General features: G+C 37.5%; 1 protein-coding gene across 2 annotated transcripts; it reads left to right on the top strand.

Annotated features, from left to right (window-relative positions):
• Positions 1–430: 430 nt before the first annotated feature.
• LOC125170825 (nuclear envelope pore membrane protein POM 121-like) lies at positions 431–26,233 on the top strand. Of its 2 annotated transcripts, none has more exons than XM_047867675.1 (2): positions 431–1,646; positions 26,060–26,233. In XM_047867675.1, the coding sequence occupies exons 1-2, from the start codon at positions 510–512 to the stop codon at positions 26,105–26,107; spliced, it is 1,185 nt and encodes a 394-aa protein (XP_047723631.1). In that variant the 5' UTR covers positions 431–509; the 3' UTR covers positions 26,108–26,233. The 2 variants fall into 2 exon arrangements, with proteins under 2 accessions (XP_047723631.1, XP_047723623.1); XM_047867667.1 differs by having other exon boundaries at positions 431–1,726.

The raw sequence follows: 26,233 nt of genomic DNA, 5'->3' as shown, positions 1-26,233 counted from the left end.
CCAGTTCCCTCCTGGGGTCCTCCCGCCTCCTGAACACTCAGGTGGTTGTACCATCCCTTAGGATCTAGGCACCACAGATTCTGAGTGGTTTGACCTCTGGGTTTGGGGGGCTAGAGTAAGCACAGGTAGACCCCGGTATTGACTCTGAATCTCCGGATTGGAGGGAACACTCCTGAGCCTGGAGCCGTTCCTGGGTTCTGGGAACCATGGTGTTGCACCTTCCCCACCCCCAAAGGAACTGGGGCCTGGCTGATGAAGGGCGGCTGTGCCCGCAATGGGCTGGTCTATTTCGTGCCTTTGATGAGAAGCAGGGGTTGGGAAGCGACCTGGGTGCGCGCGCCCATCCCTCGTGCAGTACTCGCGCGCCCCTTTCTTTGTTCACACGTTCCAAGGACGCGTCATAGGCGGCACACCCAACAGTGTGCGCTTTGCCTGGCCCCTTTGGCAGCTAACGGAAACCTGAGCCACTGACTTCATTTGAAGGACCCGACCTTGCAGAAGTGCTCCTCATGGGCAGTTACCTGAGCCGGCCCCGCCCTCGGCCGCTGTCCCCTTCTCTGCTAGGCGGGGACCCGCCCGAGACGCTTGAGAGCCTCGGGCCCGCGCACCCAGCCCGCAGTGTTCCTCCGACTTGCCGGGTTCACTCGGCGGCCCCGACCCTGGACCTAACTCGCAGGCCGTCATGCGAGAATCTTGTGGCTTCACCCCGTCGTCGTCGGTACCGTCGGCGGTTTGCCATAGTCCATCTGCGGCAATATCCAATCCAGCAGGCCCGGTGTTTATTTCTGGGGGTCTTTTCCTCAGTGCCCCACACCCGCCATCCGAAGCCTGTGCTGTCTGCCTGCAGGTCCAAGATGTTCTGCACTTCAGTGATCCTGAAGATGGCATCTGCTAAGGGCAAGCTGACGCTGCGTTTGGCTCTGAAGGAGACAGTCCTCTGTATGTGGTCTTCACTGTCTAGTCACCTCCCAAATCCTTGTGTAAGGGACACCTTGATGAGGGCCCTCGAAGAGAATGGTCAAGCGAAAGCCAAAGAAGAGAAAGACCTGACCTCCCTGGTTGAGAGCAGGGAAGAGCTGGCAAAGCCTGGAAAAGGGCACCCAGTCCCCAAGAGGCAGGATGATCTGAGAGGGGATGCCGAGTGCAGTGGGAGCATGCAGTCAGCATTTAGGTGCCTGATGGTCAACGGAGTCCTCTCTTCCTTTGTGCCCAGGCCGGGGCCTCTGAAGAGAGACTTCTGTTCTACCAGCTTAGAAGACAGCTTGATTAGGAAATCCCACACCTGCTTTTTGAGCTCCTGCAGCAAACGCAATGCCATCACCAGTTCTTACAGCTCCACTCGAGGGTTCCCACCGCTGCCGAGGAGCTTCCCAGGCACAGCTGGGATCCGAGGCCCAGCCTCATACCAGCCCCAAGTGGCCGCAAAGAAAGCCAGTGAGGAAAGCTATCATTCTAGCTCTTCAGCCTCAGTAGAACCACAAAGGAAGATCAAGCATGAAAATGTTGCAGATGCACCTTCTGGGCAGAAGCAAAGTTTGAGGGATCGCTCACCTCTACCTGACAGCTCCAGGCCCCGGAAGCGCAAGCGTCCTCTGCTGTTGTCCTCTAGGCGACATGACTCACTGATCCTGCTCCCACCACCCCAGGTGGGTTATCGAGTCACTGCTGAAGACCTTGACTTAGAGAAGAGAGCTGCGATCCAGTGGATCAACAAGGCCTTGGAAGGGTAAGACTGAGGCCATCTCCAACTGTAGCGCCCCTCAGCTTTCCTGTTTGTCCATACCCGCCTGTGGCAGGCACTCCCTCCTCCAGCTCCCAGCACTAATTCACAGCAGAAAACTTCTGGCAGATGCAGAACTCCCCAGGCCCAGTGGCCTTCCCATAGTTGGATGGAGGGGCACCTCCATGGGCTGTTTTTCTTGGTTCTCTCTAAACCTTTGCCTTACTTGGCTTGGCTATAAGAAAGGGGTCCTCCTTTCCCTGGTACACCAGGGTTTATTCCCCAGTACTTTGTGCAGGGCCTCACTGGTTCTTTGGAGGAGCATTGTAGGAAACCATCAAAGTTCTGCTATGCCCAGGGCACTGTGCCTGTGGGCCAACTACCCCCATCCAGTAGGTTAGCTGTCTCCATAGAGACAATGTTTCATTCCCATTGTCTTTCTGCCTGATGTGTCCCTAGAAATTGGGTGGCTGGAGCTTGTTAGGCCGGCCCACCCAGTGATCCCTGCAACCGAAGAACAAGATTTGGACCAGTTTTTCTCCAGGCAGGAGCAGGCAAGACAGCCTTCAGTCTTTCTCTTTCTACATATGAACACTTGGTACCAAATAAACATTCAATAAATGAACAAAGTTTTATATGTCACACACATATATAGTCGTATATATTTATATGTTATATATGTTTTATATAGTCATATATAATATATATGTATATAATATGTATTATGTGTATTGTTAGATGTATTATATATATTACATAATTTACTATCTGTAATGTACATAATATATATGTAATGCATATGTATAATATGTATATATAACATACTACATATGTATAATGTATAATATATAATTATTATACATAATAATAGAACATACAATTAATATAAAATGTATGCATACATTATATACATATGTAATATATGTATATATAGGTGATATATATAATAATTCTTGTACATACAAAATGTATATAATATGTGTAATATATACAAAATATACAATATGTATCATATAATAATACATATTGAATACATATGTGATTTTTTGTTATGCCAAATGTTCCATGTCTTTTCTCTGAACATAATGGAGGAAAAATTGACTCGTACAAGTAGCTGGTCTTAACTGTGTCAGGTTTTCTGTGGCTCAGCTGATGGGAAAGCAGCACCACTTTATGCCTCTAGACACTAACTCCTGATTTTTGAATTTGAGACCATGAGGTGGCAACCCATGCACCAGCCTTTTCCCTCTTTTGTGTCTCACAGGCTCACCCGACATCACTCTGGGCTTGATCATGCCTACTGTATGTTATGAAATGGCTGTGACAACTTAGTCTTTTTTAAAATTTTTAAATTGGATGCAACTGTAGACTTACAGGACAGTTACAAAGTTACAGAGAATCCCCATCTAGTCTTCACTGAACTTCTCCTAATGTTAATATCTTACAGAACAATGGTTGAAACCAGGAAACTGACACTGATATGATGCTATTAGCTAAACTTCAGACTTTAATTGGATTTTCCTAGTTTTTCTAGTAAAGTTTTCTTTCTGTCCCAGTATCAGTCCAGAATCTCAAATTTGATTTAGTCGTCATGTCTCCTGAGTCTCCTCCCAACTGACCATCTCTCTGTCTTAATATCTTGTGTAACCTTGATATGTCTGAAGAGTACTGGTTAGGTATTTTGTAGAATTTCCCTCAATCTGGATTTCTCTTTTTTCTCGTAAGAACATTGAGGTTAGGATTTTGAAGAAAAATCTTAGGTGATGTACCCTTCTCAGCACGTCACCTCAAGGGTACATAATATCCATATATCTTACTATGGGAAATATTAGCCTTGATCACCTGGTTAAGGTGATGTATACCAGAGTTCTCCATTGGATAGTTATTTTTCCCTGTGTAATAAATATTTGAGGGGGGAAATCATACTTTGATGCTACCAAAAAATTCTGTTTGTCCTTGAACTTTGCATCAGTGGATCTTGCCTACAGCAATTATTATTGTGCTGTTTTATAAAAAATTTTTAATGTTTTTTTATTATTTATTTTTGAGGGAGAGACAGAGTGTGAGCAGGGAAGGGGCAGAGAGAGAGGGGGAGACACAGAATCTGAAGCAGGTTCCAGGCTCATACCTGTCAGCATGCAGGGCTCAAACCCACCAACCATGAGATCGTGACCTGAGCTGAAGTCAGACACTTAACCGACTGATCCACCCAGGTGCCCCCAAAACACTGCTTTTAAGAATCACTTGGTTCAGCTCCTTTCAGCTTCCTTTAAGTGAGGTTATGTGATTCATTTGTATCACACTTAGATTCATTTCTCACAGTCTGCATTCCATTTCGGGTTCTCCTAACAGTTTAACAATCTAGTTGATTTTAATTTGCAAACAGTGAATCTCACTCTTTTTGGTGTGCAGTTTGCTTATATTTTGTTGAGTACTTCTGTGTCTGAGTATTCTGTGTTTGAGTATCCATGAGAGATATTGGTCTGAAATTTTATTTTCTTGTGCTCTTTTTGTCTGGCTTTGATATCAGAGTAATATTGCTCACATAGAATGAGCTGGAAGGGTTCCCTCCTATATATCTGGAAGAATTTGTAGAAGGATTGGTATAATTTCTTCTTTTTTTTTAAAAATTTTTTTTTCAACGTTTATTTATTTTTCGGACAGAGAGAGACAGAGCATGAACGGGGGAGGGGCAGAGAGAGAGGGAGACACAGAATCGGAAACAGGCTCCAGGCTCCGAGCCATCAGCCCAGAGCCTGACGCGGGGCTCGAACTCAGGGACCGTGAGATCGTGACCTGGCTGAAGTCGGACGCTTAACCGACTGCACCACCCAGGTGCCCCAGGATTGGTATAATTTCTTCTTGAAATGTTTGGGAGGATTTACCAATGGAGCCATCTGGGCCTGGGTTTCTATGGGAAGATTTAAAAATTACTAATTCAATATCTTGCTGTAGGCCTACTAAGGTTTTCTAATTCTTCTTGAATCAGTTTCAGTAGCTGGTGTCTTTCTGGGAATCTGCCCATTTCATGTAAGTTGTCTAATGTGTTGGCATAAAATTGTCCATTGTATTTCCTTATAATCTTAATATTTGTAAGGTAGAAAATGATACCCTCTCTTCAATTTCTAATTTTCTTAGTGACTTTACTCTGTATCTCCACCTAAATGTCTCCCATTCTCATTCTTGCTTTCTTTTTGGTCAGTGTATCTAAACGTTGTTAATTGTGTTGATTTTTTGTGGTTTTTATTGCTGTTTTCTATTTTTGTTGTTAATTTAGGTTCTAATCTTTATTATTTAATTCTTTCTGCTTCCTTTGGGTTTAGTTTGCTCTTCTCTTAGAAGTTTCTTAAGGTGGAAGATTAGGGATTTGAGACCTTTCTCTTCTGTAATTTAGGCATTTTAAGCTATAAATTCGCCTTTTTAATGGCATTAGAATAATGTTGAAACTATGTTTGGATGACATTCAGTTCAATATATGTTCTAATTTCTATTATGATTTTTTTCTTTTACCCTAAGTTTAGAAGTATGTTCTTTAATTTCCAAATATTTGGGGATTTTTGCACATTTCTTTCTGGTTTTGATTTATAAGTTTATTCCACTGTTATCTTAAACCTACATTTAATGATTTCAATCCTTTTAAATTTGTTGGGGCATTTTTTATGGCCAACCATATGCTCTATTTTGGAAAATGTTCCATAGGTATTTAAAAAAAGGTATATTCTACTGTTTGGGGGCAGAGTGTTCAATCAATGTCAAGTTGAGTTGTTGGATAGTGTTGTCCAAAACTTAAAAATAAGTCTTTTAGGGGACCCTGGCTGGCTCAGTCGGTTGAGCGTCTGACTTCAGCTCATGGTTTGTGAGTTCGAGCCCTGTGTCGTCTCTGTGCTGACAGCTCAGAACCTGGAGTCTCTGTGCTGACAGCTCAGAGCCTGGAGCCTGCTTCCAATTCTGTCTCCCTCTCTGTCCCTCTGTCCTTCTCCCCCTCACACTCTGTCTCTATCTCTCAAAAATAAATAAACGTTAAAAAAATTAAAAAAATGTCTTTTTATTCTTGGTGATTTCCTGTCTAATTTTTCTATCAGCTATTGAAAATGGAGGCTTAAAATACTCAGCTATAATTGTCTTATTGTCTGTTTTACATTTCAATTCTGTAAGTTTTGGCTGTGTGGATGTTGGAGCTCTGTTGTTAGCTGCACATAAGTTTTAAATTGTGATAGCTTCCTGATTATTGATCATTTTATCATTATGAAATGTCCCTCTTTCTCTTTTGTAATATTTTTAGACTTAAAGTTAGCTTTGCCAAATATTGTTACAGTTAATCCAGCTCTTATGGATACTGTTTACAATTAATATATTTTTCCATTCTTTTAATTTGAATTTGTTTTTATACTTGAATCTAAGCTGTATCTCTTATAGCCCAGCATATAATGGGTCTTGCTATTTAAAATCCAGTCTCTGTTCTTTTATTTGTACTTTTTAATCTATCCACATTTATTGTAATTATTGCCATGGTTGGGTTTACTTTTTCCATTTTGCTACTTATTTTCTATTTATCTCGTGTGTGGTTTTTGTTTTTTGTTTTTTGCTTCTCTGTTGCTCCTTTACTACCTTTGTGCTAAATAGATTTTTTTTAGTGTATAATTTTAATCTCCTCTCTTCCCTCTTTATTTTTACTATTTTTGAGTTATTTTCATAGTGGTTTCTCTAAGAATTACAATATGCATCTTACATTTTCAAATATCTACCTCCTTACATGCAGACGACAAATAAATACATGAAAAGATATTTAACACCATTAGCTGGTAAGGAAATGCAAATTAAAACCACAATGAGCTATTACTACATGCCTATGAGAATGGCTAAAATAAGTAGTGATGATATCAAGTGCTGTGAAGATGCTAGGTCATTCATACATTGATAGTCAAAATGCAAAATGATACAGCCACTCTAGAAAACAGTTTGGCAGTTCCTTTGAAAACCAAAAGTGGACTTACCATTTGACTGAGCAGTTGTACTCATGGCCATTTATCACAAAGAAATGAAAACTTATTTCCATGAGAAAACATGTTCACCAATGTTTATAGCAGCCTTATACCTGATATCTCAAAACTGTAAACTACCCAAAAGTCCTTCAATGGGTGAATGGTTAAACAACTATGTACATCATTCTATGAAATACTATTCAGCAATAAAAATAAACGAGGAACACCTGGGTGGCTCAGTCAGTTAAGTGTCTCCCCTTTCTCTCCACCCCTCCCTGATCACTCTGTCTCTCAAAAATAAATAAATGTTAAAAAAATGAACTATTGATATACGCAATTTAGATGGACCTCAAGAGAATTATGATGAGTGAATAAAGTCAGTCTCCAAAGGTTACATAGCATATGATTCCATTTATGTAACATTCTTGAAATAATAAAAGTATGGAAATAGAGAATAGATTAGTAGTTGACAAGGGTCAGGCATGGGGTGGATATATATGGCTATGAAGAGATGTCACAAGGGAGGCTTTTGGTGATAGATTAGTTCTGCATATTGATTGTGGTGGTTACACAAATCTGCATAGACATTGTAATTGAATTGCATAGAAATACACACACATAAATACATGTAAAATAATGAAAAATGAGTAAACTTTGTAGATTGTACCAATGTAATTTTTCTTGTTTTTATGTTGTTCTATGGTTATACAGGTATTGTGATTGGGGGAAATTGACTAAAGGGTACATACAAACTCCCTGTACCTTACCCCCAAATTTGCTGGCAAACATAAAATTATATCAAAATAAAATGTAAAGGAAGTATATCTCAGATTAATATGAATTAATTGATTAATACTAATTTATTTCCAGTAAATAACATAAATTTTGCTCCAACATAGATATATTATTTTTCCTCTCTGAGAGACTATTGGATGTTTATATGTTATAAGCCCAGGTTGATAATTATTATTTTGTAAACTTATGCCTTTTAAATCAGTTTCTTCATGATAAGAGCTAAGATGATGGAGTAGTAGGAGGACCCTATGCTTACCTTGTCCCTCGAACACAGCGAAATGAGTATCAAATCATTCTGAACACCCAACAAATAGATCTGAGGACTGAGAGAGCAGACCGCACAATTAGTGGGAGAGAAGAGACTACATCATGGAAGATAGGAGGTGCAGAGATGTGATTTGAGGAACAAAAGGATCTCAGGTGCTGCAGAGGAGAGGGAGCCCTGATCACAGAGGAGAGAGAGCAGCACAAAGGAGATTGCACAAAGAAAACACTTCCCCAAGGCTATTTACTGGGAAAAGGAGAGGGACTGATTATTTGAGTTTTTACAACTAGCAGAGCTCAAAGACTGGAGTTCTAGAGGTCCACACCCTGGCTGGTGTTGAATCTGGCAGGCACTACAGTGATCCAGTGGAGAAGGCAAGGAGAGGGCTGGGAGCAGATGGTGTGATCTGAGAATCCCTCAGATCCTCGCTGAAAATAAATGATATAGAAGATAATAATAATAATAATAATAATAATAATAATAATAATAAAACAAGTAGAACAGGTCAATGAGACTAGGAGCTGATTCCTTGACTTAATAAAATTGGTAACCCCAGCTTTATCAAAAAGAAAAGAGAAAGGACCCAAATAATAAAACCATTAGTGAGAGAGGAGAAATCATAACCAACAGAAATACAATTATAAGAGAATATTATGAAAAATTCTATGTCATCAAATTGGGCAATCTGGAAGAAGTGGATAAATTCCTAGGAACATATAAACCACCAAAACTGAAACAGAAAGAAACAAAATTTGAACAGACTGATAACCAGCAAAGAAATTGAATCAGAAATCAAAAATCTCCTAACAAAAAAAATTACAGGGCCGGATGGCTTCCTAGGGGACTTCTATGAAACATTTAAAAAAAGAGTGAAAATGTATTCTTCTGAAACTGTTCTAAGAAATAGAAATGGCAGGAAAACTTCCAAACTCATTCTACAAGGCCATAACTACCTTGATTCCAAAACCAAAGACCCCACTAAAAAAGTGAATTATAGGCCAATACTCATGATGAACACGGATGCAAAAACTCATAACAAGTTACTACACATTAAATCCAACAGTACATTAAAGGAATCATTCACCACAATCAACTGAGACTTATTCCTTGGCTGTAAGTTTGGTTCAATATTCACAAATCAATCAATGTGATATACCACATTAATAAATGAAAGGATAAGAACCATATGATCCTCTCAATAGATGCAAACATAGGTTCAAAAGCATTTGACAAAGTACAGCATCCATTCTTGATAAAACCCTCAGCAAAGGGATGTTAAAGGGGACTCTGAGTATAAAAGAAAGGCCATAAGTAAGAATTAGAAAAATAAGAAGTATAAAAGGAGTAAAAATAAGGATATCAGTCAAGGGACTCACAAAATAAAAGGACATAAACTATGACACCATATACCTAAAACGTGGGGAGAAGAGTAAAGAATGGGTTCAAACTTAAGTGACCATCAACTTAAGATAGACTGCTGTATGCAGAAGATGTTATACACACTTAATGGTAACCACAAATCAAAAACCAGTAGTAGATATGCAAAAAATGAAGAGAAAGTCATCCAGGTATGTCACTAAAGACAGCAAACTTATGGTGAGAGAAGATAGCATGGAAAGAAAGGAACAGAGAAAATCCACAAAAAGAAACACAAAACAAATAACAAGATGGCAATAAGTACATACCTATTATAATTGTTTTTAATGTAAATGTACTAAATGCTCCAATTAAGAGACATAGGGTGATAGACTGGATAAAAAAAAAAAATAAAAGCCATCTATATGTTGCCTACAAGAGACTCATGTAAGACCCTAACAACACATGCATATTGAAAGTGAAGGGATGCAGAAGCATTTATCATGCAAATGGATGTGAAAAGAAAAGCAGGGGTAGCAATACTTATATGAGAAAAAATTGACTTTAAAACAAAGACAGTAACAAGAGATAAAGAAGGACACTATATAATCATTAAGGAGACAATCCAAAGAGAAGGCATAACAATTGTATGTATGCACCCAACATGTCAGCACCCAAACACATAAAATGGTTAATGACAAATATAAGGGACCTAACTGATAGTAACACAATAATAGTAGGGGGTACCCCACTTACATTGATGGACAGATCATTCAGACAGAAAATCAACCAAGAAATGGTGGCTTTGAATGACACAGTAGACTATACGGATTTAATAGATATATTCAGAGCATTTCATCCTATAACAGCACAATACACATTCTTTTCACCAGCACACAAAACATTCTCCAGAATAGATGACATATTAGTCACAAAACAAGTCTCAACAATTTCAAAAAGATCAAATTATACCATGCATCTTTTCTGACCACAATGCAATGAAATTAGAAATCAACCACAAAAAAAATTCTGGAAAGAGCACAAATATTTGGAGTTTAAATAACATGCTACTAAACAATGAATAGTTCAGTGAAGAAATGAAAGAGGAAATAAAAAAATACATGCAGACAAATGAAAATGAAAACATAGTAGTCCAAAACCCTTGGGATACAGCAAAAGTGGTTCTAAGAGGGAAATTAATAGCAATACAGGCCTACCTCAAGAAGCAAGACAAATGTCAAATAAAAAATCTAAACTTACACCTAATGAACTATAAAAAGAACAACAAACAAAGCCTAAAGCCAGCAAAAGGGAAATCATAAAGATTAGAGCATAAATAATCAATGAAGCCAACAGCTTGTTCTCTGAAAAGATCAACAAAATTAATAGCTTCTACCCAGACTCATCAAAAGAGAAAGGGAAGGAGGGAGGGAGGCAGAGTGAGAGAGAGAGAGAGAAAGAGAGAGAGAGAGAGAGAGAGAGAGGACTCAAAAAAACCCAGAAATTAAAGAGGAGAAATAACAACCAACACCACAGAAATACAAAGGATTTTAAGAAAATTTTATGAAAAAATATATGCCAACAAACTGGACAACCTAGAAGAAATAGATAAATTTGTAGAAAGATATAAACTACCAGAACTGAGTCAAGAAGAAATAGAAAATCTGATTAGACAGATTACCAGCAAGGTAATATTTTCCAAAATATAGAAGAGGAAAGATCACTTCCAAATTCATTCTATGAGGCCAACGTTACCCTGATTCCAAAACCAGATAAAGATACCACATAAAAAGAGAACCACAGGCTAATATCTCTAATGAACATAAATGTAAAAATCCTCAAAATTATATTAAACTGAACCCAACAATATATTTTTAAAAATTCACCATGATCAAGTGGTATTTATTTCTGGGATGCTAGTGTGTTTTAATATTTTCAAATCAATCAATGTAATACATCACATTAATAAGAGAAAGGACAAAAACCATACGATCACTTCCATAACTGCAGAAAAAGCATTTGAAAAAGCGTAAGATACACTCATGACAAAACCCTCAACAAAGTATTTAGAGGGAACATACCTCAACATAATAAAGGCCTTTTATGAAAAACCCATATCTAACACCATAGACAAAGGTGAAAAATTGACAGCTTTTCCTCCACGGTCAGGAACAAGATGGGGCTGTCCACTCTCACCAGTTATCCAGCGTAGTACTAGAAGTCCTAACCACAGCAATCAGACAAGAGAAAGGAATAAAAGGTGTCCAAATTGGTAAAGATGAAGTAAAACTTTCACTATTTGCAGATGACCTGATACTATATATACAGAAAACTCCAAAATCTACTAGAACTGATAAATGAATTAATCAAGGTCACAGGATACAAAATTAATGTACAGAAATCCACTGCATTTCTATATGCCAATAATGAAGCAGGAGAAGAGAAATTAAGAAAGCAATCCCATTTACAGTAGCACTAAAAGTAATAAGATACTTAGGAATAAATTTAACCAAAGGGGTGAAATTGAAATTGAAGATGACACAAAGAAATGGAAAGTAATTCCATGCTCATGAATTGGAAGAACCAATATTATTAAAATGTCTATACTACCCAAAGCAATCTACACATTTAATGCAACCCCTATCAAAATACAAATGGCATTTTTCACAGAACTAGAACAAACAATCCTAAAACTTGTATGGAACCACAAAAGACCCCAAATACCAAAGCAATCTTTGAAAAAAAAAAAGAAAAAGAAAAAAGAAAACAGGAAACATCACAATTCTACACTTCAAGTTATATTACAAAGCTACAGTAATCAAAACAGTATGGTACTGGCACAAAAATAGAAACATAGATCAATGGAACAGAATATTAAGCCCAGAAATGAACCTGTAATTATATGGTCAATTAATCTTCAACAAAGGAGACAAGACTATTCAATGGGAAAAAGACATTCTCTTTAACAAAAGGTGTTTGGAAAACTGGACAGCTACATCCAAAAGAATGAAATTGGACCACTTTTTTTTTTTTACAGCATACACAAAAATAAACTCAGAATAGATTAAGAATTTAAATGTGAGACCGGAAATCATAAAGATCCCAGATGAGAGCACAGGCAGTAATTTCTCTGACATCAGCCACAGTGACATCTTTCTAGATAAATCTCTTGAAGCAAAGGAAATAAAAGCAAAAATAAAATATTAGTATTACATCAAAATAAAGAAGTTTCTGCACAGCAAAGGAAACAACAAAACTAAAAGACAACCTATGGAATGGGAGAAGATATTTGCGATATAAGAGATATTCACTGAAAAGGAAAAAAATAAAACTCCATTTCCAAATGGCATGATGGTCTGTATAGAAAATCCCAGGAAAATCTACAAAATAAATCCTCCTGAAGCAAATTATTGAGCTTGACCTGCTCTCAGGATACAAGATCAATACACAAAAATGAGTTTCATTTCTATATACTAATGGTGAATAGGTAGAAACTAAAATCAAAGCCACAATAACACACTTACAATTTCTTCAGAGAAAACAAAATACTGAGGTATAAATCAAACAAGATATGCACAGGATCTGTGAGATAAAAATAAAAAATGCAAATGGAAGAAATAAAAGATGATCTAAATTCTTGGAGAGACCTACCACATGAAAGGACCAAAAATCTCAACATAATAAACATGTCATATCTCTCTGAATTCATTTATAGGGGTTTTTTTTTTTTGCTTGCTTATTTGTTTGTTTGTTGGGTTTTTAAATGTTTTTAAGTTTTAATTCCAATGTAGTTAACATACAATGTTACATTTGTTTCAGGTGTACAGTATAGCGATTCAACAATTCTATATACTACTCAGTGCTCAACAAGGTGTATACTCTTAATCCCCTTTACCAATTTCACCCATCTCCCCACCCACTTCCCCTCTACTAACCATCTCTTCTCTATAGTTTGTTGATTTTATTTTTTTCAGAAAAGTGGGGTTTTGCTTAATTTTCTCTATTTTCCTGTTTCAATTTCATTGGCTGCTGCTTTTGTCTTTAATAATTCTTTCCTTCTGCTTTCTTGGTATTTATTTTTATTTTTTTCTAATTTCTGGAGGTAGGAACTTAGATTATTGAGTTCTGTTGAGTTCTGTTTTTTTTTTAATGTTTGTTTTTGAGAGAGAGAGAGAGAGAGAGAGAAAGAGACAGAGTGTGAGCAGGGGAGGGTCAGAGAGAGAGGGAGACACAGAATCCAAAGCAGGCTCCAGGCTGTGAGCTGTAAACACAGAGCCCGATGTGGGGCTCAAACCCGTGAATGGTGAGATTATGACCTGAGCCAAAGTCAAACGCCCAACTGACTGAGCCACCCAGGTACTTAGTGAATTCTGTTTTCTAAAGTAAGCATTTGTTGCTATAAGTACCTCTCTCAGCACTGCTTTGGCTACATCCCACAAATTTTGATAAGTTGTGCTTTCATTTACATTCAATACATTATATATATATTTTTTTCCTGTGGGACTTTCTCTTTGACTCATGAATTATTTAGAAGTATGACATCTAATTTCCAAATATTTGAAGATTTTTTTGTTCACTTTCTGTAATTTATTTCTAGCTTTATGCTAGTATGGTCAGAGAACCTTCTGTATGAGTTCTACTCTTTTAAATTTGTTAAGGTTTATTTTATGGTCCTCCTTAAGTGTTATCTTGATAATTGTTCTATGGATGTCAGAAAAGAATGTGTATTTTACTATTTTTGGAGTATTTTACAAATGTCCATCAAGTTCTTTTTCTTTATAGCATTGCTGAATTCTTCTATTTTGCTGATTTTCTGTTTAATTTTATCAATTGATAAATGAGGACTGAAACCCCCAACTATACTTGTGAATTTGTCTATTCTTTTGGTTCTTTCAGTTTTTTGCTTCATGTAGTTTGGTTTTTTTTTTTAATTTTTTAAATGTTTATTTATTTTGAGTGACAGAGTGCGAGTGGGGGAGGGTCAGAGAGAGAGGGAGACACAGAATTCGAAGTAGGCTCCAGGCTCTGAGCTGTCAGCACAGAGTCTGATGCAGGGCTTGAACTCAACCTGAGCTTAAGTCAGATGCTTAACCGACTGAGCCACCCAGGCGCCCCATGCTTCATGTATTTTGAAGCTTTATTGTTTGATACATACACCTTTAGAATTGCTGTATCTTCTTGGTGGATAGGTCCTTTTGTTGTTACGTAATGTCCCTATTTATCCCTACTTACTTTCTTTGCACCAAAGTCTACTTTATCTGATGTTAATATATCCCTTTCTGATTAAAAAAATAATGTTTGCATGCTTTGTCCTTTTCCTTTCTAGCATAGGTATGTCATTATGTTTGAGGTGAGTTTTTGCAGGCAAACTACGTTTAGGTCTGCCAAACTCTGTCTTTCAATTTGTGTATTCAGACAATAGACATTTAAAGTAATTATTGGCATATTCGGGCATGGTTCTGTCCTTTTATTATTTGTTGTCTGTTTCCTATATTTATCGTTCTTCTGCTACTTTTTCCTTCTATCCTGTAAGTTAGCTGAACATTTTTAGAGTTCCATTTTGACTGATTTATAGTGTTCTCCAGCATATTACTTTTTGTGTAGTTTTCGTAGTAGTTGTTCTAGTTATAATCATACATATATGTAATCACAGCCTACTGGTGTTGATGTCTTATCACTTCAAGTGAAATGTAGAAACTTTACCTACCTTTACCCTTCCACTTTAAAAAATATAATTATTTCCACTATATACTTTAAGTACCACATCAGATGGTGTTATAACTTCTGCTTCAACCATAAAATATGATTAAAGAAACTCATGAACTGAAGGATTGTGTATTATATTTACATCCAGTTTTATCATTTTCTTTCTATTTGGAGATCTTCCTGTAGCCGGTATTTAAGACTAGGTCTGTTAGCAATAAATTCTCTTAGTTTTCCTTGTTTTAGGATATCATTATTTCTTATTCACTCTTGAAGGAAGGACATGGGATTCAAAATTGACAGTTCTCTGCTTTCAACGCCTGAAAGATGTGTCTTTTCTTTTTAGCCTCCATTGTTTTAGATGAGAAATCTGTTGTCGTTCTAATTGGTGCTCTCTTCAATGCAATATCCTGCTTCTTTCTGGTTGTTTTAAAGTTGTTTCCCTTTTTGGGGCACCTGGGGGGTTTAGCCAGTTTAGCATCTGACTAGATTTCAGTTCAGGTCATGATCTCGAAGTGGTGAAATCAAGCCCTGCATCAAGCCCCAAGTTGGACTGTGAGCATGGAGCCTGCTTAAGATTCTCTCTCTCTCTCTCTCTCTCTCTCTCTCTCTCTCTCTCTCTCCCCCTCCCTGCCTCCCTCCATACCTCCCTCCCTCTCCCTCTCTCTGCCCCTCCCCTGCTCATGCTCACTCTCTCTCAAAATAAATAAACACTAAAAAAACAAATAAAATTGTTTCCTTGTTAGTTTTCAGAAGTTTAGTTTTGCTGTGTCTCGGCATGGATTTTTCTTTTCTTGTTATCCTTTTTGGGAATTGTTCAGCTTCTTGAATCTGTAGAATTATGTCTTTTGCCAAATTTGGGACTTTCAGCCATTATTTCTTCCAATACATGTTTATTTCCACACGTTGTCCTCTCCTTCTTCTGGGGCTCTGATAATATAAATTCTATGAATGCTAGACCTCCTTTTTCTTTAGTCTTTTAAGTTCCCGAGGATCTTTCACACACTCTTCCCCCCTTTTTTTGGTCTACTGTGTTCTCTTTACTCAGATTGGGTAAATTCTACTCATTTGTTTTCATTGATTCTGTTCTCTGTCATCTTCACTTACTATTGAGTCTATCTAGCAAGTTTTTAAACGTTAGTTATTTTATTTCAGATGTATAATTTCCACTTAAGGTTTTGGAGAAGTTAAAATGGCAGAATAGTGGGAGTTATGCTGAGCTTGCCTCGTCCTTCCAACACAGCTAGATCATCATCAAATTATTTTTAACAACTAGGAAATCAACCGAAGGATTAAGAAAATAATCTGTACAATTGGAGTGGGAGAACATGGCAGATGTGAGGTTCAGAGCTATTAATTGGGGGAAAGGAAAGTCTCAGTACCACAGCAGGAAGGGAAACTTTTTCATGGAGAGTGGTCAGGAAGAGAGGGAGAGAGTGGTGGGGAAGGAATGACTTGTAGGATTCACACAAGACCCCATAGTGTGTGGATCCCCTGGGTCGCACTAAGAGATATTGCTTCCTTTCCCGGTGTATATTTGGAAGAGGGCTTTTGTTTGTTTGTTTTTGGTTTTGTCTCTTCAAGGACAATAGTCCTGTTGGGAGCCATTGAGTGGCCATTCAATAGCAGGGAGTTGCTATGGTAGCACCTGCAGATGGTAGACATACTGGTTGCAGCTTTTTGCTGTTCACTGCAGTAGACTCCAGCCACTTGGCTTGCCTTGTGTGACTGCTTTTCTGGAACAGAGGCACACAGAGACTGCAAATAACCTGATCACAGCTTTTCACTGTGTGCCACAATATATTCCAGTCACTGTGAGCGTGCCATGTGACTACTTTTCTGGGACAGGCCAGTGAAAGGCAGAGGAAGAGAGCAGGTCTGCTCCAGGCCTGGCCCTTTAAGATTTGGGGTTTTGAATCACAGTCACCAGCCAGAGATAAAACACAGGAGAACTGTGGTGCTGGGTGTGCCAACTTCCAGGTACAGACAGGTTAAGGACAGGGATTTGACAAAAGCCTAGGACGCTTTTCTGTAAGGGCCACCTGAACAGAGGTGAGTTCCCCTCCCATGGGATTAAAGGGTGAAGTGATGCCATCTTCCATCTACTCCCCAATCCCAGCAACATCAGGCTTCAGAGGGAAGCACAGCGCCATCTAGTGGAGGCTGAAGTCTCTTACATCAAGCCCCACCCCCTGCATCCTGGAAGTGTTTCCATGACACACGTCAGCCTGAGAGTCAGTGATGCAGGACCTTCCGGCAAAGACGAGCACAAACAACTCCCTTGTACCAAGTCTACAGATCGTAGTGTTGCAAAGTTTCAGCTCGAAGGAAAATACGATCTAACTTCAGTTTTACCGTTATTCTTTATTTTATTATTTTTCATTTATTTTCTTGTTTTTTAAATTCCTTTTTTTATTATTATTATTTTTATTTATACATTTTATATATATACATATTCTTTTAATTTTATTGTTTCTTGTTTTTATTATATTTTGTTATATATATGCATATATATATGCATATATATATATTTTTTGAAGTTTATTTATTTTTGAAGTTTATTTATTTTGAGACAAAGACAGAGTGTGAACAGGGGAGGCGCAGAGAAAGAGAGGGAGAGTGACAATCGCAAGCAGGCCCCGCACTGTCAGCATAGAGCTTGATGCGGGGTTCAAATTAAAAAACTGTGAGATCATGACCTGAGCTGAAACCAAGAGTAGGATGCTTAACCTACTGAACCACTCAGGCACCCCTATTTTATTTTCTTATATTTTATTTTATTTTTGGATCTAGATTTCTTTAGCAAGTAGACCAAAACACATACAGGATCTAGGCGGTTTTTTGTTTGCTTGTTTTTCTTTTTATTTCTTTATTTTTTTTCTTCTTTTCTTTTCCGGACAAAATAACAAGATGGAGAAATTCATCCCAAAATAAAGAACAGTAGACTTCAAGTTGTGTTACAAAGCTGTAATCATCAAGACAGTATGGTACTGGCACAAGAACAGACATTAAGATCAATGGAACAGAATAGAGAACCCAGAAATGGACCCACAAACGTATGGCCAACTAATCTTTGACAAAGCGGGAAAGAATATCCAATGGAATAAAGACAGTCTCTTCAGCAACTGGTGCTAGGAAAACTGGACAGCAACCTGCAGAAAAATGAACCTGGACCACTTTCTTACACCATACACAAAAATAAACTCAAAATGGATGAAAGACCTCAATGTAAGACAGGAAGCATCAAAATCCTCGAGGAGAAAGCAGGCAAAAACCTCTTTGACCTTGGCCATAGCAACTTCTTAGTCAACACGTCTCCGGAAGCAAGGGAAACAAAAGCAAACATGAACTACTGGGACCTCATCAAAATAAAAAGCTTCTGCACAGCAAAGGAAACAATCAGCAAAATGAAAAGGCAACCAACAGAATGGGAGAAGATATTTGCAAGCTACATATCAGATAAAGGATTAGTGTCCAAAATCTATAAAGAACTTATCAAACTCAACACCCAAAAAACAAACAATCCAGTGAAGAGATGGGCAAAAGACATGAATAAACACTTCTCCAAAGAAGACATCCAGATAGCCAACCGACACATGAACAAATGCTCCACATCACTCATCATCAGGGAAATACAAATCAAAACCACAGTGAGATGCCACCTCACACCTGTCAGAATGGCTAACATTAACAACTCAGGCAACAATACATGTTGGCGAGGATGCAGAGAGAGAGGATCTCTTTTGCACTGCTGGTGGGAATGCTAGCTGGTGTAGCCACTCTGGAAAACAGTATGGAGGTTCCTCAAAAAAATTAAAAATAGAACTACCCTATGGCCCAGCAATTACACTACTAGGTATTTATCCAAGGGATACAGGTATGTTGTTTTGAAGGGGCACATGCACCCCAATGTTTATAGTAGCACTATCCACAATAGCCAAAGTATGGAAAGAGCCCAAATGCCCCTCAATGGATGAATGGATAAAGAAGATGTGGTATATATATACAATGGAGTATTACTCGGCAATCAAAAAGAATGAAATCTTGCCATTTACAACTACATGGATGGAACTGGAAGGTATTATTCTAAGAGAAATTAGTCATTCAGAGAAAGACAAATATCATAAGACTTCACTCATATGAGGACTTTAAGATGCAGAACAGATAAACATAATGGAAGGGAAGCAAAAATAACATAAAAACGGAGGGGGACAAAGCATAAGAGAACAAACTGAGGGTTACTGGAGGGGTTGTGGGAGGGGGGATGGGCTAAATGGGTAAAGGGCATTAAGGAATACACTTCTGAAATCATTGTTGCACTATATGCTAACTAACTTGGATGTAAATTTAAAAAATAAATTAAATAAAATGGTAAAAAAATTTAAAAAAAGAAAGAAAGAGCAGGCAGTAGAACTCACAGCCAGGGATTTAATCAATACAGATATAAGTAAGATGTCTGAACTAGAATTTAAAACCATGATTACAAGGATACTAGCTGGGCTTGAAAAAAGGCATAGAAGATGCTAGAGAATCCCTTTCTGCAGAGATAGAAGAACTAAAATCTAGTCATGCTGAAATTAAAAATGGTATAATTGAGATTCAATCTCTAATGGATGCCATGATGGCAAGGATGGATGAAGCAGAGTAATAAATCAGTGACACAGAAGATAAAATTATGGAAAATAATGAAGCTGAAAAGAGTGGGAAACAAGGCAAAAGACCCATAATACAAGACATAGAGGGAACTCAGTGACTTATTAAGAGGAAAACAATTATATCATAGGAGTCCCAGAAAATGAAGAGACACAAAAAGGGGCAGGAGGTGTATGTGAACAAATTATAGCTGAAAACTTTCCTAATCTGGGGAGGACACAGACATCAAAATCCAGAAGCACAGACAACTCCCTTTAAGTTCAAGAAAAGCTGACGATTACCAAGGAATATCATAGTCAAATTTACAAATACACAGACAAGGAAATAATCGTGAAAACAAGGGGAAAAAAACCTTACCTACAAGGCAAGAGAGATCGGTTCACAGCAGATCTGTCTACAGAAACTTGGCAGGCCACAAGGGAATGGCAGGATATATTCAACATGCCGAATGGGAAAAATATGCAGCCAAGAATTCTTTATCCAGCAGGGCTGTCATTCAGAATGGAAGGAGAGATAAAGAGTTTCCCAGACAAACAAAACTAAAGGAGTTCATGACCAGTAATCCAGCCCTGCAAGAAATTTAAATGAGACAGTGAGACTCTTTCAGTGGAGAAAAAACAAAACAAAACAAAAGACCAAAAGCAACAATGACTAGAAAGGACCAGAGAACATCACCAGAAACACCAGTTCTACAGACAACACAATGTTCATATTTTTCAATAATCACTCTGAGTGTAAATGGACTAAATGTTCCAATCAAAAGACATAAGGTATCAGAATGGGTTAAAAAAAAAAACCAGGATCCATTTATATGCTGCCTACAAGAGCCTCATTTTAGACCTAAAGACACCTGCAGATGGAAAGTGAGGGGATGGAGAACCATCTATCATGCTAATGGACATTAAAAGGAAAGCCAGAGTAGCCATATTTATAGCAGATAAACTAGATTTTAAAACAAAGACTGTATCAAGAGATGAAGAAGGGCATTATATCATAATTAAGGTGTCTACTTATCAAGAAGATTTAAGAATTATAAATAATTATGCCTCTAACTTGAAAGCAGTCTAATATATAAATCATTAATAACAAACACAAAGAAACTTATTGACAGTAACACAATAACAGTAGGGAACTTCAACACCTCATTCACAGCAATGGACAGATCATCCAAGCAGAAAGTCAACAAGGAAATAATGGCTTTGTGTAACACACTGTACCAGATGGACTTAATAAATATATTCAGAACATTTCATTCTAAAGCAGCAGAATACACATTCTTCTTAAATGCAAATGGAACATTCTCCATAAAGATCATATACTGGGTCACAAATCAGCACTCAACAAGTACAAAAAGATCAAGATCATCCATGCATATTTTCAGGTCACAACACTATGAAACTTGAAGTTAACTACGAGAAAAAATTTGGAAAGCCCTCAAATACATGGAGGTTAAAGAACATCCTACTAAAGAATGAATGGGTTAACCAGAAAATTAAAGAAGAAATAAATAAATACATGGAAGCAAATGAAAATGAAAACACGACAGTCCAAACCCTTTGGGATGAAGCAAAGACAGTCCTAAGAGGAAAGTACATTGCAATTCAGGCCTATCTCAAGAAGCAAGAAAGGTCCCAAATATACAACCTAATCTTACACCTAAAGGAGGTAGAAAAGGAAAAGCAAATAAAGCCTAAAGCCAGCAGAAGAGGGGAAATAATGAAGATTAGAGCAGAAATAAATGATATAGAAACAAACAAAAAACCTCGAGTAGAACATATCAGTGAAACTAAGAGCTAGTTCTTTGAAAGGATAAAATTAATAAACCCTTAGCCAGATATATAAAAAAGAAAATAAAAAGGACACAAATAGATAAAATAATGAGTAAAAAAAGACAGATCACAACCAATACCACAGAAATACAAACAATTATAAGAGAATACTATGAAATATTATATGCTAACAAATTGGGCAATCTGGAAGAAATGTACAAATTCCTAGACACTCACAAACTATCAAAACTGAAACAGGAAGAAACAGAAAATTTGAACAGACCTATAACCAGCAAATAAATTGAATCAGTAATCAAAAATCTGCCAACAAACAAGAGTCCTGGGTCAGATGGCTTCCCAGAGGCATTCCACCAGACATTTAAAGTAGAGTTAACACCTATTGTTCTCAAACTGTTCCAAAAGAAGAGAATGGAAGTAAAACTTTCAAACTCATTCTATGAAACCAGCCTTACATTGATCCCAAAACCAGACAAAGATCCCACTAAAGTGGAGAGTTATGGGCCAATATCCCTAATGAACACGATGTAAAAATTCTCAAGATGCTGGCCAATCAATTTCAACAGTATATTAAAATAATTATTCACCACGATCAACTGGGCTACAGGGCTGCTTCAATATTTGTATATCAATCAAGATACACCTCATTAATAAAAGAAAGGATAAGAATTCTATGGTCCTGACAATAGATACAGAAAAAATTTTGACAAAATACAGAATTCCTTCTTGATAAAAACGCTCAAGAAAGTATGGATAGATGGAACATACCTCAACATCATAAAAGCCATATATGAAAGATCCACATCTAATACAATCCTCAATGGGGAAAAACTGAAAGCCTTTTTCCCTATACTGAGGAATGAGACAAAGACGTCCACTCTCATCATTACTATTAGCCTCAGTAATAAGAAAACAAAAAGAAATAAAAGGCATCCAAATCAGCAGAGAAGAAGTAAAACTTTCACTATTTCACTATTTCCATGTAGAGACATGTACTCTACATGGAAAACCTGAAAGACTCCATCAAAAAATTTCTGGTACTGATACATGAATTCAGGAAAGTTGCAGGATATAAAATCACTGTACAGAAATTGGTGCATTTATGTATACCAATAATGAAGCAACAGAAAGAGAAATCAAGGTATTAATCCCATTTACAATTGCATCCAAAACTGTAAGACATCTAGAGAAAAACCTAACCAAAGATGTAAAAGATCTCTACACCTGAAAATTATAGAATGCTTGTGAAAGAAATTGAAGAAGACACAAAGAAATGGAAAAAGTTCCATGCTCATGGATTGGAAGAACAAACATTTTTAAAATGTCTAAACTACCCAAAGCAATCTACACATTTAATGCAATCCCTATCAAGATACCAACAGCATATTTTGCACAGCTAGAACAAACAATCCTAAAATTTGTATTTAACCACAAAAGACCCATATAGCCAAAATAACCCTGAAAAAGAAAAAAAACTGGAGGCATCATGATTCTGGAATTCAAGCTATACTAAAAAAACTCTAATGATGAAAACAGTATGGTATTGGCCCCCAAACAGACACATTAATCAATGGAACAGAATAGAAAACCCAGAAATGGACCCAGAACTATATAGTCAACTAATCTTTGACAAAAGAGGAAAGACTCTCCAATGGAAAGAAGACGGTCTCTTCAACAAATGTTTCTGGGAACATGGATGCCATGACATGCAGAAGAATGAATCTGGACCACTTTCTTACACCATACATAAAAATAAATTCAAAATGGATGAAAGACCTAAATGTAAGACAGGAAACCATCAAAATCCTAAAGGAGAATATAGGCAGCAACATGTTTGACCTTGGCTGGAGCAACCTCTTACTAGACATGTCACCAAAGGCAAGGGAAACAAAAGTAAACATGAACTATTGGTATTTCATCAAAATAAAAAGCTCTGCACAGTGAAGGAAAAAATCAAAGGCAAACAAAAATCAAAAACAAATCTAAAAGGCAGCCTATGGAATGGGAGAAGATATTTGCAAATGACATATCTGATCAAGGGTTGGTATCCATAATCTATGAAGAACTTATCAAACTCAAAACCAAACAACCCAGCTATGAAATGGGCAGAAGACATGGACAGTTTTCAAAAGAAGGCATCCAGATGGCTAACAGACACATGAAAAGATGCTCAACATCACTTCTTATCAGGGAAATACAAATTAAAACCATGATTAGATACCACCTCACACCTGTAAGAACGGCTAAAGTTAAAAACATAGAAACAACAGCTGTTGGCAAGGATGCAGAGAAACAGGAACCCTCTGGCACTGTTGGTGGGAATGCAAACTGGTGCAGCCTTTCTGGAGAACTGTATGGAGGTTCCTCAAAACACCAAAAGTAGAACTGCCCTACAATTCAGCAATTGTACTAGTCAGAATTTACCCAAAGGATACAAAAATATGGATTTGAAGGGGGTACAGGCAACGTTTATGGCAGCATTACAAACAATAGCCAAACTGTGGAGAGAGTCCTAATGTCCACTGACTGATGAATAAAGAGGAAGTGGGGTGTGTGTGTGTACACACACAATGGAATATTACTCAACTATCAAAAAGAATGAAATCTCGCCATTTGTAATTACATGGTTGGAGCTAGAATGTATTATGCTAAGCAAAATAAGTCCATCAGAGAAAGACAAATACCATATGTTTTCACTCATATGTAGAATTTAAGGAACAAAACAGATGAACATATGAGATGGTGGTAGGGAGGAAGAGAAGAGAAGGAAACAAACCACAAGAAACAAACCACAGACCAAACTGTGGGTTGATGGAGGGAAGTGGGTGGGGGATGGACTAGATGGGTTAGGGGTATTAAGGAGTGCACATGTTATGAGCACTGGCTGTTGTATGTAAGTAAGTGATGGATCACTGAATTCTACTCCTGAAACAAATACTGCACTGTATGTTAACTAAAATTTAAATTTAAAAAATTCTTCTTGGTTCTCTCCCCCCCCCATTTTTTTCTTTTAAAAATAACTTCTATTTTATTGCTTAAAATTTTAGTCTTTTTTTTTATTTGTTTCAAGAGAGAATTTGTAATTTATTATTGATGCATATTTATGATGACTGCTTTAAAATATTTAACATTCCATCATCTTACTCATCCTGGTTTTGGTGTCAGCAAACTCTTTTATTCAAATTGTGATTTCACTGGTTCTTGGTATGAGGAATGATTTTTCTGTTATATCCTCAATGTTTTGGTTATGTTGTTAAGAGACTCTTTATCCTATTTCAATATTCTATTTAGAAGGTAGTTTTGCTGTTTAAGGTTAGCCTGTATGTTCTGACCTATTTTTGTGAGCTTGACAGTTTAATTCCAGAGACTTGCAATGTTATTCTGTTCTGCTTTATTCTTCTGGGGCTCCTGGGACTTCTTGATTCTGCTAGTACTCTCTGTGGGGACAGTGAGTGTTCACTGGGTTGCCTGGTATCCCTGAGCTACCTCCTGTTGAAGATAGGGTATCAGTAGCCATTTCTTTGAGGTCTTCTTATGCCACTGTTAAAGGGCAAAGAGACAAAGGGCTTTGCTGCTGCTGCTGCTGCTGCTGCTGCTGTTGCTGTCATGGGCAGTTGGGGTTGTTTGCTGATGACTCAGCTGTAGAGTGAGGGTTGAATCTCTCCATACAGTCTTGTTGGGCTTCTCTATTCTTGTCCTTTGGCCAGAGACAGCAGGATTTTATTGTCGTTGTTGTTGTTGTTGGTGGTGGTGGTGGTGTTGTTTTGTATATGCCCATTGGTGGTTCTAGGTTCTAGAACCCAGGTTCTTGGTTCTGGCACGAAGTCCTGGATTTATGAGAAATTAACACACACACACACCCATACACAAGGAATTTGTCATATGTCATTCCTCCTGTTCCTAGTTAGTCCACTTTCATTTTGCCAGTCTTCAGAGTCTTTTTTATTGCTATCTGCATAATTTCTGAGGTGTTTTGTTCCATTAGAGGGGAGACACAGGGAACAGTAGTAAGTTTATACCATCTTGTTATGGTTCTGGTGTCTCTAACATTGCTTTTTGAGGAGAGGCTTTGCTGACCACCCCACTCTGCCACTGTGGAAGTCCCATACCCAAACCAGTTTGACTGTAAATTTGCTGACAAAAGTCTCATTTATTCCATATTTGTATCCTCCTCTGAAGGATCCTAACACAGTCCCAATACCCATCAGCTGTTCCCATTAATTAAAAAATAACAATTTTTATACATGTGTGTTTTAAATGGGTAAAGATACTAATTACATTACATAATTATACATTTCTGGGATCATTTTTCCTGTATTCTAAGCCTGTTCTCTAGGCTCACTTTTGTTCTTTCTGATACTATTATTAAATAGTTCCTTTAAGTGAGGCTGTATGGGAGTAAGTTCTCTTATTTTATATCTACTATGACTTTTTTAGCCCTTACTTTTGAAAGATAATGTAGATAGGTATAAGGTTTTTAGGTTGATACATAAATCCCCTTACCACCTTTATATTAGGGCATGGTTATGTGAAGACACTATAAGTTTTGAGTCTGTTGGCCAAGTACATTCCCATGGATAAGATTTTGTGTTCTTGTGTCAGCGTCAGTCATTCAAATGTGGACTCATATGTGTGTTGGGTAAGTTACTAATCCTCTGTTTACTTACAGATAAAATAAGGATAATCATAAGTGAGAGTTACAGAGTGCTTATATAAGTCCTCCTCTATGTCAAGTGCTTTGTGTCTAATACCCTTTTTATTATTTATGTTGTTACTATTATTTTTTTCTCTTTTACAGATGATGGAGCTAATATCCAGAGCAAACTTGAGGACAGTGACATCATGACTCATCTGCATATGAGCTGACCCTCAAATCTGAGTACATATAGTGTACTCTGTACTTGTAGTGCAATATTCCATTCCATGTAGTGTCATTTTGATACTTAAATAAGATAATCATCTAAAGTGCTAA

This window comes from Prionailurus viverrinus, chromosome A1, assembly GCF_022837055.1.
Source record: "Prionailurus viverrinus isolate Anna chromosome A1, UM_Priviv_1.0, whole genome shotgun sequence".
Classification (NCBI taxonomy): Eukaryota; Metazoa; Chordata; class Mammalia; order Carnivora; family Felidae; genus Prionailurus; species Prionailurus viverrinus.
Note: the sequence above shows the minus strand (reverse complement) of the source record. Positions and strands in the feature narration are given on the sequence as shown.

What these genes read in the sequence shown, in the direction of transcription:
- LOC125170825 (XM_047867667.1), top strand. Translation starts at nt 510, where the DNA reads ATGGGCAGTTACCTGAGCCGGCCCCGCCCTCGGCCGCTGTCCCCTTCT.